The following is a 19,839-nucleotide window of genomic DNA, read 5'->3' as shown; positions in this document are numbered from 1 at the left end:
AATAAAGTCAGAACTTTATGAGAAAAAAGTCGTAATATAACGAGAATAAAGTCAGAACTTTATGAGAAAAAAGTCGTAACATTATGAGAATAAAGTCATAACTTTATGAGAAAAAAAAATCGTAGTGTTGCGAGAATAAAGTAATAACTTTACGAGATAAAAAGTCGTAATATTACGAGAATTAAGTCATAACTTTACAAAAATAACACGTCAAATTTCTACTTTATAATATTATGACTTTATTCTCATAATACTACGACTTTTTTTTCTCGAAATCTCAGATTAATTTGTTTTCCCTCAAGGTGGCCCTAATACTCCGTCGTATTGTCGTACCTACAACAATGATAAATAAAAATGAAAATGTAAACAAAAAACAGTTATTCATTTCCACTCATTTTTTAAAAAATCCACAGGGAGCCCCTGGAGAGGAGCTAAAGAGCCGCATGTGGCTCCGGAGCTTTAGGTTGCAGACCCCTGGTATAGTGTGTTAAAGCTGCAGTAGGCAGTATATTCTTTGGCATCATTGGGCAAAAAATCCACAATAACCTTTCAGCATATTGTAATTCAAATGTTCTGAGAGAAAACTAGACTTCTGAATATTGATTCATATTTGATCAGCGCTGCCTAGTTTGACCGTTTGATCGGAGCTGCACGAGTGATTGACAGCTGCTCAGAGACGACAGACTCCAGATCAGCTCTGACTGGTTGTTTTCCTCCAGTCTGTGAAATCTCTGCAGCTTTCATAGATCCCACTTCTCAGCATTTTGTATTTACTTATTTACACTGTGGTTATACAGTATATTGTATGAGTTTGAGAAACATATTTGTACATATTTCTTATTTTTATTAATTTATCTATATTCCTCTACATATATTGTGTTACATATTGTAACATTAAATGTACATGTTACATACTCCTTTATTTCTTTTTCTTACATTTCTTCATGCTTTAACATAAGAGCAACTGTAAAGTCCCAATTTCACCCCAGGGATCAATAATGTATTTCTGATTCTGATTCTGATTATTATTATTATCAGAATTAATTATTGGCAAAGTAATTTAAGTAGTTTGTGTTGGAGTCTTGTCTAAACAGCGTAGCCACATGCGAGCGCGCATAGGACACCGACCCGGATTGATTTATACGTGTAAGAAGTTACAAACAGTCCCTTTAAGGTACATTTTGAACAGGTAAAAAATCTGTGATTAATCTTTGATCAATCACGATTAACTATTTTAATCGATTGACAGCCGTAATTATTAATAATTAATATTATTCCTATCAGAATTTATTATTGGCAAAGTACAGATCACTCATCTTTTAATGTGGAATAACTTTAAAAAAAAATGTTTAAAGTGTGTAAAATATTTTACCGAAAAATATAATGGACAAGTTGAATGAATTGAACAAGAATTTTTTTTAATATTAAAAGGACAATTATCGTATTTGAAGGTGTCTTCTAACTATCAGGGGGCTGCTTGGACCTTGGACCTTTTGACCTCTGTATTTCTGGCTGCAGCCCTGTTCAACGTGTCCATCACACTAATCTGTGATGAGTTCAGACTCCGCACTCCGGGCGGCCCCCTGACAGCAAAACAAACGCACACGGATACATGTCTGGGAGTGGCCAGACAATCGGATTGGATAACAGGATGTTGAGTTGATCTGTTTTGGGGTGAGGCGGTGCGTTCAGGGGGTGCACAACTTTTTCTGCGTGTTTGCGCAGTTTTCGCAGCCTTTCACTCAATCTGGATGAACCAAAGCGCAGCGAGGTAAACCTGCAGGAGCAGGAGCAGCGCAGAGACGCGCTCACATCAGCGGAAATACCACCGGAGCAGGCCGCTGCACAGACACCCAACCTCTCTCTCTCTCTCTCTCTCTCTCTCTCTCTCTCTCTCTCTCTCTCTCTCTCTCTCTCTCTCTCTCTCTGTGTGGCTCACTGCAGAGAGAAAGTTGTGGACATTTTTTCCTCTGAAGTGCACGGTTGGGTTTTTTTTGTTGCGGAAACAACTCTGCAACATTGTAACATTGTAACATTCTTTTTTTCATATGGACACAACTCTGCAACATTGCAACATTGTATCTAGCAGCGTTCTTAATGCGCCTCTCCAGCCGCTCCGGACTTTGGATACATTATGTGTTGCTGGGATTGTAAAGTCGCCTGTTCGCCATATTGTGCGCAGTGAAACTCGAGTTGAGGAAAGTTGTCAAACAGAGTTATGACATTTGCTGCGCACGATCCCGTCATGGAGCTGCATGACTTTGATCGGAACCAGAGTGGCTCCATGGAGCTGGCCATGGAGAGATCCGTGCGCCATTGATCAGGTAGTTATATAGATATATCTATACACACCCATGCTTACTGTTCTGTTCTGTTCTTGCTGTGTTGCCTAACAGCTCTAACAGTCGCTTCCTTATTGCTGATTTTTCACATAACATCAGTGGCTATCTATCGGTTGCTCGGCTGATTGCAACCGTTTCCTGTATTTCTTGTTATGCCAAATGGCAGCTGCACAGTCAGCGCCTCCTTCTTGTTGTTGCCTTCAAAACTTCTCCAGGTTCCAGCGTCCTGTCTGCACGCACATGGACATATATATATATATATATATATATATATATATAGACATAGACATTTTGCATCTCCAGTATGGAGGACCACATGAGTCATGCAAATTGTAATAAAGCATGTAATTAATTAATAACTAATTGTAAAATATGCATATGCATATGCAAACTCATTTATTAATCTATGAATAAATGGACTAAATTGCAAAGTCATTTGACATTTTAATGGGCAATTAACCCTCTGAGGCCTGTGATCCCGACTGACTTTACTGTCTTTCAGAGGCTCTAGTAGGTTCAGTTTTAGGACTAGAGTGAAACTACAGATATCATATGAAAAATTAGAAAAAAAACTAGAAGATTTAAGGAATCCATTGGTACCAACCATGACATGCTACCATGTCGGGAAGGAGGTTAAATAACGCTCTAAATTTGGGCTAAATTTGGGCTAAATTTTGGCGAAGAAAAACTGGCATGGACATTTTCAACTAACCCCAAACTGTATGTGATATCTGGAGTGGTATCTGGAGGTCAGAGGTCAAGGGACCCCTTTTAAAAATGGCCATGCCGGTTTTTCCTCACCAAAGTTTAGCGGAAATTCGTAGCGTTATTTATCCTCATTAACAACAAGCTAGTATGACATGGTTGGTACCGATGGATTCATTAGGTTTTTTATTTTCATATGATTCTATGGGTACCCACGAGTCTCCCCTTTACAGACATGCCCACTTTATGATAATCACATGCAGTTTGGGGCAAAAAACATGCAGGTTTTTTTGCATGCAGTATAAATGTGTTATTTTTTTCCTATTCTAAAATGGTGTATTTGAATATTTCTGCATACTGGCGTCCCTAAACAGTCTTGAATTTTTCATTTGTAAATTCTTTATATATATATATTTTTAGGTTAATTTGTAAATAAATGTATTAATGCCTTTTTTTATTGCACAATTAGTTATTAATTAATGACATGCTTTATTACTATTTCCGTGACTCCTATGGTCCTCCATACTCCAGGGCTTTACATCGAACTGACTGACTGGGCTATTTGCTCATGTAGGCCTCAATTTCCTCTTTGCTGCTTAGGAGTGGAAGGTGACTGTTTGTCTTCAGAGGAAAAAGAAAGTGTCTAACTCCTCCTTTCTCTCTCAAGGTCCGGCACCATAAAGAGGATGAGAAGAAAGGACAACAAACGTCAGATTTGATTGTGGAAGGAGGGTTGCATGCTCCCCACCCTGCACTTTCCTTTGGGATTTATATTTCCTCCCAAATACCTCGTGTATACACACAGAACTCCTCAACCACAGGCAGTGAAAGCACACTACAGAGGCATTTGCACGCTCAGAGATCAAGATTGAGACTCTAACATTACATTTTATAACATTACTATGAGTCTTCCTCCTCAAGCGAATGCTGACAAGAGCGGCAAGCTTCGGGCTGCAGCCATGAAAGAGCCTGTGCAGCATTCAGGGGACGTTTATTATGGTATGGGACCTCCGGTGTTAGAGCCGAGCCACAGCGACTCTGCTAGCAGCTCTGGCGTTTACAACCCCGAGAAAGGGCCCCAAAGTCTACTGCACTACCAACAGGCGCCTCCAGTAAAGTGGATGCACCAGGACTCCGTGCAGGCCCCCGGCTGGTCTCAGGAAGCTCCCGTTCCAGCCTGGGGTCAGAACTTTGGCCCCTATGTGAGTGGCGTGAACGCCAGAGGTCAGATGGCCTTCCACAAAGGGGTCCACGAGGGTGTCGCGCTGCCAATGGCGGGAGAAACCCAACCTGTGGAGGTTTACAGAGATGCCACCCAGGCTCAAGCTCAGGGAAGGGGGCTCGAGTGGGAGCACGCCGCCGCGGCCGCGATGCACCAGGCTCAGTTGCAGGCGTATCAACACGCCCACAAAGGCGTGGAGCTCCAGGGTCAGCCCCACGTGCCTCCTCACACTCTGCAGGGGTCCATGCTGCAGCCCTTCCAGACCACATTTAGGCCCAGCAAGCAGCAGTTTTCATCAGGTTATTACTCTGTTTTTCCAGGCAACAAGGGAATGCCAAGTGTGGCGTACGCCGAGCAACCTAAAATGCAACAACAGATGCTTCAACAGATGCAGCAGCAACAGATGCATCATCATCACCAGCAGCAGCAACAACAACAGCAACAGCAGCAGCAGTTGCAGCAGCAGCAGCAGCAGCAGCAACAGCATCAACTCCAGCTGCAACAGCGGCAACATTTGCAGCAACAGCAGCAGCAACAAATACAACAGCGTCAAATACAACAGCAGCAAATGCAGCAGATGCAGCAGCAGTATCACCAGCAGCACATCCAGGAGCGACAGCAACAAATTCAGCAAATGCAACAACAGCAACAACAGCAGCAGCAAGTGCAGCAACAGAAGGTGCCGCAACAAGATGCAACGCCACCACCGGTGCAACCGAAACAGCAACAAACCCAAAACATTGTGGCTTTTCAGCCTCCTCAGCCGGGTCCTCCTCAGCCGGGTCCTCCTCAGCCGGGTCCTCCGGACGCCGCGCCTAAAAAGGAGGATGTCCAGTCAGTGGCGCCGCAGCAGGCAGAGGCTCAAACCCACGATGCATCACCCGTACCTGATCCGTGCCCCGAAAAGGTCGCCACAAATCCCGCAGAGCCTTCAGATGCGACGCTGGCTGCCCCCCGGCGTTCACGACGCCTTTCCAGAGACGGGCAGTCCCCGCTGGGACCCCCTTCGACAAACATCTGGTCTCAAGCGTCCAAAGATCCTCCGCCATCCCAGAACGGAGTAGCGGGCGCTCAGGCTGTGAAAGGAGGGGAGGTGACAACAGGAGGCGTAATCCGTAGGAGACGGAGGGCGTCTAAGGAGATCAACCTGGAGACTCTGGCCCAGAAGGCGTCAGAAATGGAGTCCCTGCCGGCTAAAATGATCAAGGTTAAAATCACTCATTACGCCGCCGCTGTAGTTATTTATTTATGACAATTTTACAGCAAAATAGCTATTTTTTTGTTTTTAATTTGAACTATTTATTGATGGATTCATATTTCATTTGTAAATTCTTTTTATAATTTTTCTTTTAAAGCAGCATTGGGTAGAAACGGAGCAAATATGATTATTTTTATAAAAACGGTCGTACACACAGTATTGTCCAACTTCTATCTGTGGACATTGTTGCTACGGTGTTTGTCTGCGCAAAATACCGGAGTATTGTGTTGTTATCAACTGGTTGGTTGTTAACAAAAACTAAAAATGGCTAACCCAGGCTGGAAACCCCATCGTTCCCAGCTCCGACTTCCGAGGTAAATGGAACGTAGCATTATTCTATTTTTATCACACGGCTGTGTTGAATACTCGATTCTGATTGGTTAATCACGGCGTTCTGCGGCCTATTATTTCTTTATAGCAGACCGTTGCTATGGGCGCATATATAAACATGAAATTAAATCAGTAAATGGAGCATACACATTAGATTTCCCTCCATGACACCTCCCTCCCGGGCTCCGTACAAGCGCACCTAAAAGCATTTCAAACTGAACTAATTTCCTAAATATATCAAGTTTTCACTTCGATATAAGCGCTGATCAAATATGAATCAATATTCTGTTATTGTAATATCTATTTCTCTCCTCAAAACACCTTGTAGTGTACTGTTTAGCTGTAAAATGAGAAAGTTTGTGACCCGGCAGCCATGTTGAGATCAGTTGAGGAAATACTAAACACCGCCCACCAGCCGGAGCACAGCCAATAGGAACGCTCTCTCTCTGAAATGACCTGTGATTTGTCAAAGTCTCCCGTCATGGGCTAAATCTTCTAAAGCCTGAAAACAGAGCCATGAGGAGGTGCAGAAGTGTAGTTTTCTCACAGGACACTTGAATTGCAATATGCTGAAAGGTTATTATGGAATGTTCGCCCAATGATGCCAAAACTATACTGCCTACTGAAGCTTTAAATACTCGCTTTAGGCCCAGTTCAGTTGAGGAAGAACGGCGAGGGCAGCTAATCGGTGCACGTAAGGGCACATTTTCTCATCTGGCAAAGTTGGCGAGCAGCTGCACAAAGAGGAAGAACTCTGTTTCTATGCAGAACTTCCCCATGGTTTACAAAATCCTTTTCTTAGGTGTGTAAACTTGATTCCCACAGCTGTCGGGCCTCAGCTACAGCAGGCTGTTTAACACGGTGACGCTATACCAGACACCAGACACTGGTGCAACCTGAAAAGCGGCTATTATTGAAGATTTTGCATTTGAAAGATTGCTCTCATTTCTCAGAAAGATGATACACTTAGTGTTGTTATTGAGGATTTATAATGTTTAAAGTGCACACCCTGTGGATCCGGCTTCTTTATTTTCTCTAAGGCATCTTCGGTAAACACGCACGAAGCACTAAACCTTGTTAAACTTCAGTTTTTGTGAGTTTTTTCTCAGCACGGTGACGTTTTAGTGCTCATCCCCTCGGGGGTGTTATCAGGCCTGTAGTAGGTTTTTTATGCATGCTGGATGTACAGTTGGAGCGGCTGCATGTCTGCACACCTCCACATTCCTCAGCCTCCTTCCCAGTCATTCAGCAGAGCTAGGGAGCGGCCGGGCTGTCAACCTGCAACACTCCTAACACACACCAAACAGGTTTAATATTGCTCTTCTCAACCCAGCTGCTGTTTTGTGGTTAACAGGCAGCACTTTTGTGGGTCAGGAGATTCAAATGTCTGGTACTTTGTTTGTTTGTTCTTTGCCTGAAGTATAAATCATAAAACTGGGTTATATTTTTCGCTGCTGCAAGTAGAAGTATTTAAGATTGCTGAAATTGTATCAGCTTGACCAGACATACCAGGGATGTGTGTGCACGGCTCCGAATACTACAGAAATATGTAATAATAAAACAACTGTTTATTTATTTAGAAAAAGAAGCAGCGCTGCAGATTGTCAGATTTTAACCGTAGTAGTTAAAATAGATCAACTTTTTTTGCTCCGTAGATGCAACTTTTAAGGTAAAGAGGCCACTAATTAGCTATTGGTTATCAATTATGTGATTACAGAAAGTTAAAGAGCAACAATTTTAATAATTGATTTATTGTTTCAGACATTTAATCAACCAAAAATGCCACATTTTCACTGGTTCAAATGTCTTAAATGTTAGGATTTGCTGCTTTTCTCCAATTTATATAATTATAAATGTATAATATTTGGGTAACAAGGCAGTAGAAGATGTATTGTTATTCATTTGATGGCAAATTTTCCCTTTTTTAACTTTTCACAGACTAAACGATTAATAAAAAAAAATTATATTTATATATTAATCTATAATAAATTAATTTTAAATTGCAGCCAATTTATTATAAAATACAACATATATATTTTCATTCAGGAAGAAAATTAAAGTTGTAGTTGATTTTAGGGCTGCAGCTAACGATCATTTTCATTCGATTAATCTGTCGATTATTTTCTTGATTAATTGATTAGTTGTTTGGTCTATAAAATGATGAAAAATGTTTATCAGTGTTTCTCAAAGCCCCAGATGACGTCCTCAAATGTCTTGTTTTGTTCACAACTCAAAGATATTCAGTTCACTGTCATAGAGGAGGAAAGAAACCAGAAAATATTCACATTTAAGAAGCTGGAATCAGAGCATTTATTTACTTAAAGACCTCCTACTTAGAGACCTTTATTTACTTAAAAAAATACTCAAACCGATTAATTGGTTATCAAAATTGTCGACGATTAATTTAATAGTTGAGAATTAATTCGAATTGACGATTAATCATTGCAGCTCTAATTATATATTAATCTATAATTTAAAAAAATATATTTTAAATTGCAGCCCTAATATAATTTATTATAAAATACATCATACATATTTTTAATTCAGGGAGAAAAAAATAATTAATTAAATTAATTAAATATTTAAAGTTGTAGGTGGTTTGAAAATGAATCTGATTCTCACACCATCTCCCTCTTTTAATCTCCCCGTTACTTTCTCTTTTCCATCTCTCTGCCTCTTGGTGCCTCAGCAGGAAGACGGTTCCGTCAGACAGGCCACCATGGTGCCTCTGGTTATCCCAGTATCGGTGCCCGTACACAGGAGTCATACGGATGCTCAGGGTAACTGGATTCTCGGACGACATGGCCTGGGCGAGCGGCCTGCAGGACACTCCGATCGTAAACCGTCTGTCATCGTGGCTCGTCGGCGATCGCTCAGAAACAACATGAGTGAGAGCTCTGGCCAGGTTAGTATTAAGAGGAGATGACGTTAGCATCGCTTTGATTGTTGGTTTATTACTGATATCCTTTCTGTCAGTGGTAGTAGTGTTGAAACGGTAGATTTAGGGTGACCTGTCATCACATTAACAGCCTTTTAAGATGTCAACATTAGTAAGTAATCAGATCTGTTGCAATACTACAATTTAAAAATACTCCGTTCCACGTAAAAGTCCTGCATTCAAAATTTTAAGTAAAAGTATTATCAGCAAAAGTGTCAAAAGAAATACTTATTATGCAACAGAATGGCCCCATGAGTGTATTTTTATTGATATTATTAGTGATTCATTAACGTGTGAGCAGAATTTATTGTTGTAGTTGTGCAAAAGGGAGCTCATTTTATGTACTTTTCAATAATCTATGAAAAGGATTCATATTTTCTAAACTGATCGTAGCGTTTGTACGTTAAATCTTAAAGGAATAGTTTGAAAATTTGTTTTCTTGTTGAGTCAGATGAAAAGTTAATAGTCAATATGAAACTACAGACAGATGCCAGTTAGATTCCACAGTGAAGTGTTTATGCAAGTTGTGGTCATAGATGTTTATCAGACTCACATTACATAACTACCTCGAGACCCCCGTAGAGATGCAGATCTGTGGTGAATTAAACAACGTCAGAGTTCAAGTTCTCATGAGCGGAGTCGCCTTTAAGATTTCAGCCCGGCAAACCTCCACTGGAACCAATCTGCCATGTGTTTTTGTGGCGTGGTTCAGATTATAGTGTGACTCATTAAATACTCTCCAAAACGGCTCTTTTAAACCAGGTGTGTAGGTTCACAATGAAGCCTGATTGAGCAAGAACACAATGTACTACTGTGTCACAGTTATTATTAAGAAAGTCGTTTAGGAGGAAACGTTGGAGTACGTCCGTTTGGAAACTAAGATAATGGGACCAACAAGTGGTGCTTTGGTGCAGTCAGATGTGGGAAAGGTCCATGTGCATAATAATGTGGTTATTATAGAAAACTAAAACTGAAACTAAAACGAAAATAAACAGTGAAAAATATTTTCGATATTCTTTAAGAAAAACTAAACTGAAACGATATGGCCTGGTCAAAAACTAATAAAAATTAACGTAAATTAATTTCATTTTTATTTTTTTAGCTGTAATATATCACTACTACACCACACTACACTACTACTATTACGACACGAATTTCCGTCGCTTCTCATGACATTTGAACCACAGACATAGAACTGATTTGACATTCCAGGAGACGGCGCTACGCTGCAATCGCTTCACAGTTACTCCCTCACTTGCAGTGTAGTGTTGTAGAATTAAATAACAAGAACACAATTTAAATTTTGTAGTCGATCAAATGCCATTTATCCAAACTGTTCAGCTCAGGTCTCAGGGATTTTGTATGTACATGTAGCTACATACTTCTGAGACATTATAGCTGGCCCTAACAAAAAACAAACTAAAACTAAATACTAGGTTAACGATAACGCGATAATAAAGCGTTAACGGCACTAATTTCTTTAACACATTAACGCAACTTGCAGTTTTTAGGTTATAGTGGGCTCAGTTTTAAAGATAGAGTGAAGCTACTGGTATCATATAAAACTAGAAAACCTAATGAATCTGAATCTGAAACTTTATGATAATCACATGCAGTTTGGGGCAAGTCATAGTCAAGTCAGCACACTGACACACTGACAGGAGCATATTGTTTTATGCTAAATGCAGTACCTGTGAGGGTTTCTGGACAATATCTGTCATTGTTTTGTGTTGTTAATTGATTTCCAATAATAAATATATACATACATTTGCATAAAGCAGCATATTTGTCCACTCCCATGTTGATAAGAGGATTAAATACTTGACAAATCTCCCTTTAAGGTACATTTTGAACAGATAAAAAATGTGCAGTTAATCAAGATTAAATATTTTAATCGATTGACAGCCCTACTAAATATATAAAAACGAAAACTAAACCTTTCTATTTCTAGTTTAACCGCACTCTCTTAAGTTTAAACGCACTCTGAAAACTCATCAAAACTGAACTAAAATGAAATTGAAAACTGAAAAATATAATTATAATCATGGTGCAAAGAACAGTGCATGTTTATCTTCCGTCTAGTAAAATTCCCGGTTTACTTAGCGACAGCAAACACTTCCCTGAAATTCCCCAGAAGAGCGACCGCGCCATCAGTTCACAGCTTTAACAAGCCCAACTTGTTTTGATAAAGAATTCAGTCAATAGTATTCGACATCTGATTATTTGCTCTGCATGGAGCGAGTCATTTTCCACACAACAATGGGAAAAGTAAAGTAATCTTACAGAGCATCACGTGTAGCTGAACCGGTGTTTCATTACTCCGCGCAATATTTACAACAGATTTGCTGTCAAAAATTGCAGAAAAATGACCATTGAACGAGCACAAAGAACTCCATAACTGATATAAAAAGATTATGGGAAAGTAAATTACAGCAAATGCACCTATAAGTACATAATTTTACTTTTTAAATTAGACTGATGTCAAAGAAACCAGAGTAAATGTGTGATAAAACCTTCACTCTTCTGTCTAGGACGGGGAAGACGATCCCGGGCCGGACGACGATGGAAAATCCAAATTTAAGCGCCGACCTCGTCCCGAGCCGCTCATCATCCCTCCTCACAAACCCTCCACCTTCATCCCTCCATCCCTCTACTCCAGCATCACCTCCTACCAGAGCAACCTGCGCTCTCCGATCCGCCTGCCGGAACACCCCCTCAACCTGCCGCCGTACACGCCTCCACCCATCCTGTCTCCCGTACGCGAGGGCTCGGGGCTCTACTTCTCCGCCTTCCTCACCAACATGGCCGTGAGCAACCAAATCCTGCCACCCCCGCCTACGCCCAAATCTGCATCACGCAGTCTGTTGCGCTCCAGTAAGTCTTAGTTGTTGCTTCTATGAGTTTGATCTCAGACTAATTCTAGTAAAGAGGCGTTCTCAGATAATGTCTAAAGAGGAGATTTATTTTTGTGTTTTCAGCGAGTTCAGATATCACACCTCCTGTTCTACCGTTAATGACTGATGCTACTCCTGCGAGCCTTGAACCGTAAGTACCATCGCCTAAACACGCTTCTGAGGTTTTCTTTTTTCTTTTTATCTTACATAATACAAAATAATACAAAATAATAATAATAATAATAATAATAATAATAATAAAGAAATACACATTTTAAAAATAATAAAATTAATTCAAACACCAGATTATCAGCACCTACTTATATCCCCATGATCCCACTCTCACGTTGATTCACCCACACAAGACAGATATAGACGACATAATATGGGTTTACGGCACGTTGACAAAAGAGTAAAAAAAAAAAACTAATATAAAGGCCTCTGAGGTTTTTCTTTATTTTTGAATAATGCATCTTATTGTTTCCTTAAGAAAAATAACTACAACAACCTAAACCATAACAAATAAAGTAGTATGTGCATATGATAACAGATAGTAACTAGTGGTGTAAGAAAATATCAAAAAAATCAAATATCGCGATATTATGTTTTGTGATACTGTATCGATTTTTAATTAATATTTTACATGCAAAGATTGACTCAGTTTAAACTTGATTTCATTTGTAAAGAGATGCACCCTCTCAGTTTATGTCTCCTCTCAAAGTCGTGCTATGATGCTGGATGTTACAGGGACTGTGATGAATGCAAATGTAGATCCCGTAAACCTTTTTTAACTCAGATTTTATGCATATGGTGGTGTGTTCTTTATACTATTTTTCCAAAATTTAGATTAAAAAATTCCAATCTATCGCGTTGCTTACAGTATCAGAATATATTGCAATATATTGAATCATAACCCCTGTATCACGATACGTATTTTATCGCTGGATTCTTGCCAATACACAGCCCTAATAGTAACTATAAATTGAAAAGCAAAGTATTCAAAAACAAGGGAAGAGAAAAATGGTAATAATGATAATATAAATACATTAAATTATAATAATGATAATAAAATAAAAATAAATAAATGAGAATTATAACAAAAATAAAACAGAATTTAAATTAAATAAATAAATAATAATAAATAAATACAAATAAATTAATAAAATAAATTCACACACCAGATTCCCAGCACCTACTTATATCCCTGTGGTCCCACCATTAGACTACATACTATGTGTTTAAGGCACATTTACAAAAGAGTGAATAAAACAGAATATAAAGGCCTCTGAGGTTTTCAATGTCGAACCCAAAAAATATCTTCTTTTATCAGAAATGTACCTTTTTTCTTAACTTGTTCAGACGTATCAACATCGGACTACGGTACCAGGCGGAAATCCCAGAGTTACAGGATCAACCTTCCTCCCAGTTTGACGTGCACAAGGCGAACCTGGTCTGGCTCCCTGTGGAGGTCTCCCACCTCAAACACGGCGACCAAGAGAGCAGTTAGTATCTCGCATCAGTCAAACACTAATCTGTTCTTTGTGTGAGCTTTTTATCATCATATCATCCTCGCTCATTCTTTCTAACCGTCGTCGTTTTCACTCTCCTTTTGTGTAGTGGAGGATCTGATGAACATGGCTTGTTGCAGTGTGCTCAGGGGCGGAGGAACCAACCAGGAGCTGGTTTTACACTGTTTACATGAATGTGGAGGTGATCTCCTGGTGAGTAAAGTGACTCATTATCAACTTACTGCAGTTCAGTTAGTTTTGTTAAGTATTTAATACTCTTATCAACATGGGAGTAGACGAATATGCTGCTTTATGCAAATGTATGTATATATGTGTTATTAAAAATCAATTACCAACATAAAACAATGACACATATTGTCCAGAAACCCTCACAGGTACTGCATTTTGCATAAAACAATATACTCAAATCATAACATGCAAACTGCAGCCCAACAGGCAACAACAGCTGTCAGTGTGTCAGTGTGCTGACTTGACTATGACTTGCCCCAAACTGCATGTGATTATCATAAAGTGGGCATGTCTGTAAAGAGGAGACTCGTGGGTACCCATAGAACCCATCTACATTCACATATCTTGAGGTCAGAGGTCAAGGGACCCCTTTGAAAATGGCCATGCCAGTTTTTCCTCGCCAGAATTTAGCGTAAGTTTGGAGCGTTATTTATCCTCCTTTGCTATAAGCTAGTATGACATGATTGGTACCAATGGATTCATCAGGTTTTCTAGTTTCATATGATGCCAGTATCTTCACTCTAGCTTCAAGATTGAGCCCGCTACAATCTCCAGAAGAACGATTGCGTTAATGCGTTAAAGAAATTAGTGGCGTTAAAACGAATTCCTCAAATTCCTAAAACAAATTACAGCAGCAGAATTTGTCATAATCATCTTAATAAATGATTTGAATATGTTTTTATTTTCACTGAACCTTCCTACTTGTTACTGTTAGAATTGTTATTGTACTGCTGAAGCACTGAAATGAGGAACACTGAGTAAAGAATGGATTATTCACTGTGATGAATCCTGTTGCTTTTAAGGAAACGCTGGGACGGTTGATGTTTCAGGACCCGGTTTTACCTCAAGGTCACCACCTGGCAGGTTATCACTACTCAGGTACGACATTACAGAGAGAGAGAATAACATCTGTTTAATGTAAATCTCCTGTCTCTGATTATCTAACCGTCATCCTCTCTCAGGCTCCGACTGCTGGACTGCAGAAGAGAAGCGCTACTTCAACAAGGGCATCTCTGCCTACAGGAAGGACTTCTTCATGGTGCAGAAACTGGTACGCTGCGTAGTTTGACCCCACAGCGTTAACGATTATCAATCACTGTAAAGTAATCTGAAATACATTTAAATTTGTGCTCTGTGTAGCATTTAAACACCAATAAATCATTAACACATTCACTAGGAGGCATTAGTGTAACTGCTTTAAACAAACAAGACAATCAAAGTACAGCAGTTACTCTCCTATGTGTGTCTGCGTTTTACAATATGAGGCCAGATTCTGATGTAAAGTTTCCTTTTCTTTCATCTAAAGCTGTAACGATTAGTAGACTAATCGATTAGTCGATCGACAGCAACTATTTTGATCATCAACTAATTAATTAAAGTTATTTTTCGTGCAAAAATGGCAGAAGATGCTGCTTTCCTGTGTTTTATATCCTATTACTGAATATCTTTTGGGTTTCGGACTGACAAAACAAGACATTTAAAGACGTCACTTTGGGCTTTGAGGTACATTTTCACTATTTTCTGACATTTTATAGACCAAAAGAGGAATCGATTAATCAAAACAATAGTCAGCAGATTCATTTATGATAAAAATAATCGTTAGTTGCAGCTTTACTTTCATCACAAGCAGAGTTAATGAGTTCCAAACATTTTTAGAAATATTTGACTAAACACGCCACAATGTCTTCCTATGTGACAGGACGGAAATGTGGTCTTCATGTCATTAACAGCAACAAACACCACTAGCATGAGGCTGCCACTCATCTGAAGCTTGCTCTCATTCACATTGTGTATTAATATGCACATAAATTAGGGCTGTCAATTGATTAAAATAGTTAATCGTGATTAATCGCACATTTTTATCTGTTCAAAATGTACCTTAAAGGGAGATTTGTCAAGTATTTAATTCTCTTATCAACATGGGAGTGGGCAAATATGCTGCTTCATGCAAATATATGTATATATTTATTACTGGAAATCAATAAACAACACAAAACAATGACAGATATTGTCCAGAAACCCTCACAGGTACTGCATTTAGCATAAAAAATATGCTCAAATCATAGCATGGCAAACTGCAGCCCAACAGGCAACAACAGCTGTCAGTGTGTCAGTGTGCTGACTTGACTATGACTTGCCCCAAACTGCATGTGATTATCATAAAGTGGTCATGTCTGTAAAGGGGAGACTCGTGGGTACCAATAGAACCCATTTACATTCACATATCTGAAGGTCAGAGGTCAAGGGACCCCTTTGAAAATGGACATGACAGTTTTTCCTCGCCAAGATTTAGCGTAAGTTTGGAGCGTTATTTAACCTCCTTCACTACAAGCTAGTATGACATGATTACGACACGCGTTATTATCGTGTTAACTCTGACAGCCCTGACATAAATGATTCATTTAATAGTAAGTTGCATCCTGCACAGCAGCATCACAGTGGAAAAGGTTTATTAATGATATTAAATTCTGAATGTGTATATATTTTTTATTAAAGGTGCAGACGAAGACGGTGGCTCAGTGTGTGGAGTTTTACTACACGTTCAAGAAACAGGTCAAGATCGGCCGCAACGGGATTTTAACCTACGGCCCTCCAGATTCCCCGATGGAGAAGCACACGGAGTCCGTGGTGGACGTTAAGGTAGAGAGCAGTCAAATGTACCATAGTGATGATGTGCGGTAAAGCATTAACATTACTCCGTTAATCAGTAATGTTACAGGGTGTGTTTGCTAAACAGAATGTTTTAAAGATTGAGTGAGGTAACGAGAAAGATTTGATAACTGTGTGAATTTCATCTTTTAAAAGGGACACTGAATAATCCTTTTTAAAAGGTGTTTAAATGAACATTTTAAAGGTAGTTCTAATATGTTGTGCCATAAAGTTGTATTTTTCTGGTGTGATTCGTTACAGAGTTCACAGCAGGCAAAATTCAATCAAGGAGAGACGGTTGGAGACGACAGGAGGGATGTTTCTTACGAGAACAGCAACCAGGCGAGGATCGCTCGGTCACTACAGGCTCATGACTACGTCAGTATAACACAATCAGGTTTCATAAAAAAGGATATGAGTCAAGAAGGTTGATCCTTCCTTCAACAGCTAAACTAACATCTACTTCTTTCTGGTGCTGCAGGCCGGGACAGTGCTGGTGATCAAAGAGGAGGCTGTGAATAAGGAGGCTCACCACCCGTCAGCACCTCACAGGCCTCCGGCCGAGCCTGCAGCGAGGAAGAGCAGAGCGCCAGCGAAGCCCCCGCCGGATCCTGACGCAATATTTCCGTGCAAGAAATGTGGCAGGTACGTCAGAATCATGAGAGATTTACTTTATCTTCGTTTATAACTCAAGCCAGGTTTCCACCAAGAAAGTCCTAGAAATGTCAGTCCAGGAACTACTTTATTAAGGAACTAAAAGGTTCCTTGAAAAGCTCACTGTTGTTTGAGTTTCCGCCGCGGTCTGATGAGCTACGAAGATCAGGCAAATTAGTCCTTCGACGTATGAAAAAGCAACATTGACGTGAGATGAGGGCTGCTGGTAGTCACAGCGGTAAACACACTCTGCAGCCTGCAGGTCAGTGTGTTCAGAGGTTTTGTCTCACTGCAACGGCATTTTCTGCTGAATAGTATTTACTGATGCACGTTGGATGTAATGAAATGCAGAGGAAGAAATACCTAACTTTACTTTTAGTGTTAACAAACAAAGAGAAATGCTCTGCCCCCGTCCTGAAATGGTCCTAAATCGACACTCGAGCACTTCCTTGTTTATGAATGAAGCGGTACGGTTGAAGCAGCGACGGTCATCCCTGCAAACCCCAGCCCTAAAAGTTCCTGTACTTTCAGAAAGGTACTACCCCCCGACCAGGGCTTTTTTTGGGGGTAAAACATAATTTAGACTCTGGTGCCTGTGATCGAAACGCAATGAGTACCTCAAAAGGTTCCTAGTTCTGAAGGGAAGTTCCTGCAGTGGAAATGAGGCTTTAGACTGAGATACGTTGTCTTCATTTTGCATTAATGGTACTTTCTCATAGTTTTTCTAATCCAGTGATGCAGATTTAAGTTACAGTAGCTCATGTGGTTCACCATGTTGATCCTCATGTGGCTCAAATTTTTCAATAATAGATAAAATAGGACATTTTGAAACAATAAATTATGAAGAAATACAGATCAAATCTATAACGTGGACTTGAAATTGTGAAATAATCTGCCGTTTGTTTTGATGGACAGATGAATAAAATGGGGAAATGGCATTGTGAAATTAAAAAAGACATTTTGAAATAGAATTTTTTCAAATGCAGTGTAGCTCCCTGCAGTAGAGTTTAGTTTAGTAGACTAAACCGCTGCTATTGTGTGTGATAGTGTTGTCCAAAATAGCGACAATAGACGGGTACCAGCTACACTTTCAATAAAAATCAAAACATTTATGCCCTCAATGTTATCGTGGTATCGAGGATGGTATAAAATTTCAATGGTTTTCAAGGTATTGTATCGAAGTTTTGATATTCCAGTGTCGTGACAACACCGGTGTGTAATGTTGAATCATTTTCTTCCCGTACCCTACAGGGTGTTTTATAAAGTGAAGAGTCGGAGCGCCCACATGAAGAGTCACGCGGAGCAGGAGAAGAAGGCCGCAGCGCTGCGTCAGAAAGAGGAGGAAGAGCAGGCGGCGGCGGAAGCTCGGGCCAGGAAGGCGGCAGTAGTGGCGGCGGCGGCAGTGGCGGCGACTGTTAATCAGGGAGGAAATGGGAACGGAGTGACAGAGGACGCGGAGGGAAGCAGCCAGGAAGAGTCATCTGAGGGAGAGGATGAGAAAGATGAAGACTGGCACTGAGAGAAACCAGAGAGAAGATGGACTGATGGGTGAAAAGAGGGTCGAGATGGAGGTCAAATCAAAAGATGGCGGGATGAAAACAAGACGTCCTGCCTCACGGAGAGCAGAATACAGACAATCAGAGCTTCCTGTTAATCTTCACACTCCTTCCTTGTGACCGTCATCATCATCAGTCACACACATTTTGTACTTTTTAAATATTCAGAGGAAGTTTATTTTTTTTGTAAATGCACTTACGCTTCTGCTTTTGCCAATATTGCCTTTTTTATATCCTTTATTTAATTGAATATACGTCAAAATATTACACATTTTCATCGCGTGGACTTACACGATATTTCATGAGATAATCAGGATGCCTGTTTAGCAATAAAACATCACGATCAAATCACTTAACAGTAGCAGCCCTTTTAAATAAAAGAGAGCAAGAGCTTGTATTTATCGTTTTCTTAAGAAAAAACTGAATGCTGAACTTTTGCAGATTTCCATCAGATTTTTTAGGTCGGTTGCACACTTATTTTTACAACGTAAGGGACCTTTTTTGAAATTAATATGTACAAAAAAAGTATATATGAGATGGCCATATATTTATGATACTGCATTTTTTGCAATGATTTTTTTAGTAATATAAAAACTAATCAGCTGCAATAAGACTTATGTGAATTGAAAAGTTTATTAAAATCTCTACTGTAGACGTGTGTCTTTATTTCACTCACTAAATGCTCAGTTTATAGTTGCAAGACTTTGTTGATCCAGCAGGTGGAGGCAGCGGTTCAGGATTTCCTTCGCACACATGGTTGGTTGTAGATGAATAGTCATTTAGTATAAATTAAGATAAACTTGGCTGTAATTCTTTGTGGATCCATTTGTCATTTAACCATTTTTTCCTTAAATCTTAGCATCTTACATTTTGCTTAAAACACTGCCCTTACACCAACAACTCTCTACTGAGTAAGAAAGATTTACCACAATAAAATAAAACCCCAAATACTGTATTCTATGAAGGCAACATAATTATTTTCAGATTAAAGGCTGGAAATTTGGCAGTGATCAGCGGTGACATAACTCAGCCGTTTAAAGAGCGTGCTCTCAGTACAGTAAAGGGAAGTGTAGCCCGTCGCCCCTCAGGAGATGAGCTTTAAGGCATATTGCTCTGAGATCATTTAGGACGAAATGGCCCCATCTGCCACATCCTGTTGGACCTCGTCAGCTCTCATTTAACATTTTTACTGCAGAAATCAGCTGGAGAAGAAAGTTCACACTCATTTATATCACAGCTTCCTGAGCCAAGACGAGCAAGAGGAAAACGTGGCCACATTTTAGGGACTGTACACAAATGATTGCGTATCGTGGGAAGGTGGGGTAATTAGACCAGCTCCCCTTGACTCAGACAAAGACAGTAACACCCTTCACACGGTATCGGTAAAGACTAGGGCTGTCAAAGTTAACGTGATAATAACATGTTAACGCAAATGCTAATTTATTTAATGCATTAATGCAACTTGCGTCGTGAAGGAGGCTAAATAACGCTCCGAATTAAGGCTAATTTTGAACAGATAAGAAATGTATAATTA

The 19,839-nt window shown here is 39.8% G+C and overlaps 1 protein-coding gene across 2 annotated transcripts; it reads left to right on the top strand.

Moving 5' to 3' along the window:
* The first annotated feature begins 1,616 nt into the window (after nucleotides 1–1,616).
* On the top strand, nucleotides 1,617–18,957 carry mideasa (mitotic deacetylase associated SANT domain protein a). 2 transcript variants are annotated; one of them, XM_037751184.1, is made up of 13 exons: nucleotides 1,617–2,324; nucleotides 3,715–5,476; nucleotides 8,550–8,762; nucleotides 11,327–11,669; nucleotides 11,774–11,840; nucleotides 13,049–13,191; nucleotides 13,307–13,410; nucleotides 14,250–14,325; nucleotides 14,409–14,497; nucleotides 15,943–16,086; nucleotides 16,357–16,473; nucleotides 16,577–16,740; nucleotides 18,001–18,957. In XM_037751184.1, the coding sequence occupies exons 2-13, from the start codon at nucleotides 3,950–3,952 to the stop codon at nucleotides 18,266–18,268; spliced, it is 3,255 nt and encodes a 1,084-aa protein (XP_037607112.1). In that variant the 5' UTR covers nucleotides 1,617–2,324; nucleotides 3,715–3,949; the 3' UTR covers nucleotides 18,269–18,957. The 2 variants fall into 2 exon arrangements, with proteins under 2 accessions (XP_037607112.1, XP_037607111.1); XM_037751183.1 differs by having other exon boundaries at nucleotides 1,618–2,324; nucleotides 8,547–8,762.
* Nucleotides 18,958–19,839: the final 882 nt, after the last annotated feature.

This window comes from Sebastes umbrosus, chromosome 18, assembly GCF_015220745.1.
Source record: "Sebastes umbrosus isolate fSebUmb1 chromosome 18, fSebUmb1.pri, whole genome shotgun sequence".
NCBI lineage: Eukaryota > Metazoa > Chordata > Actinopteri > Perciformes > Sebastidae > Sebastes > Sebastes umbrosus.
The sequence above is the reverse complement of the archived record's forward strand: the minus strand, read 5'-3'. Positions and strand labels throughout refer to the sequence as shown.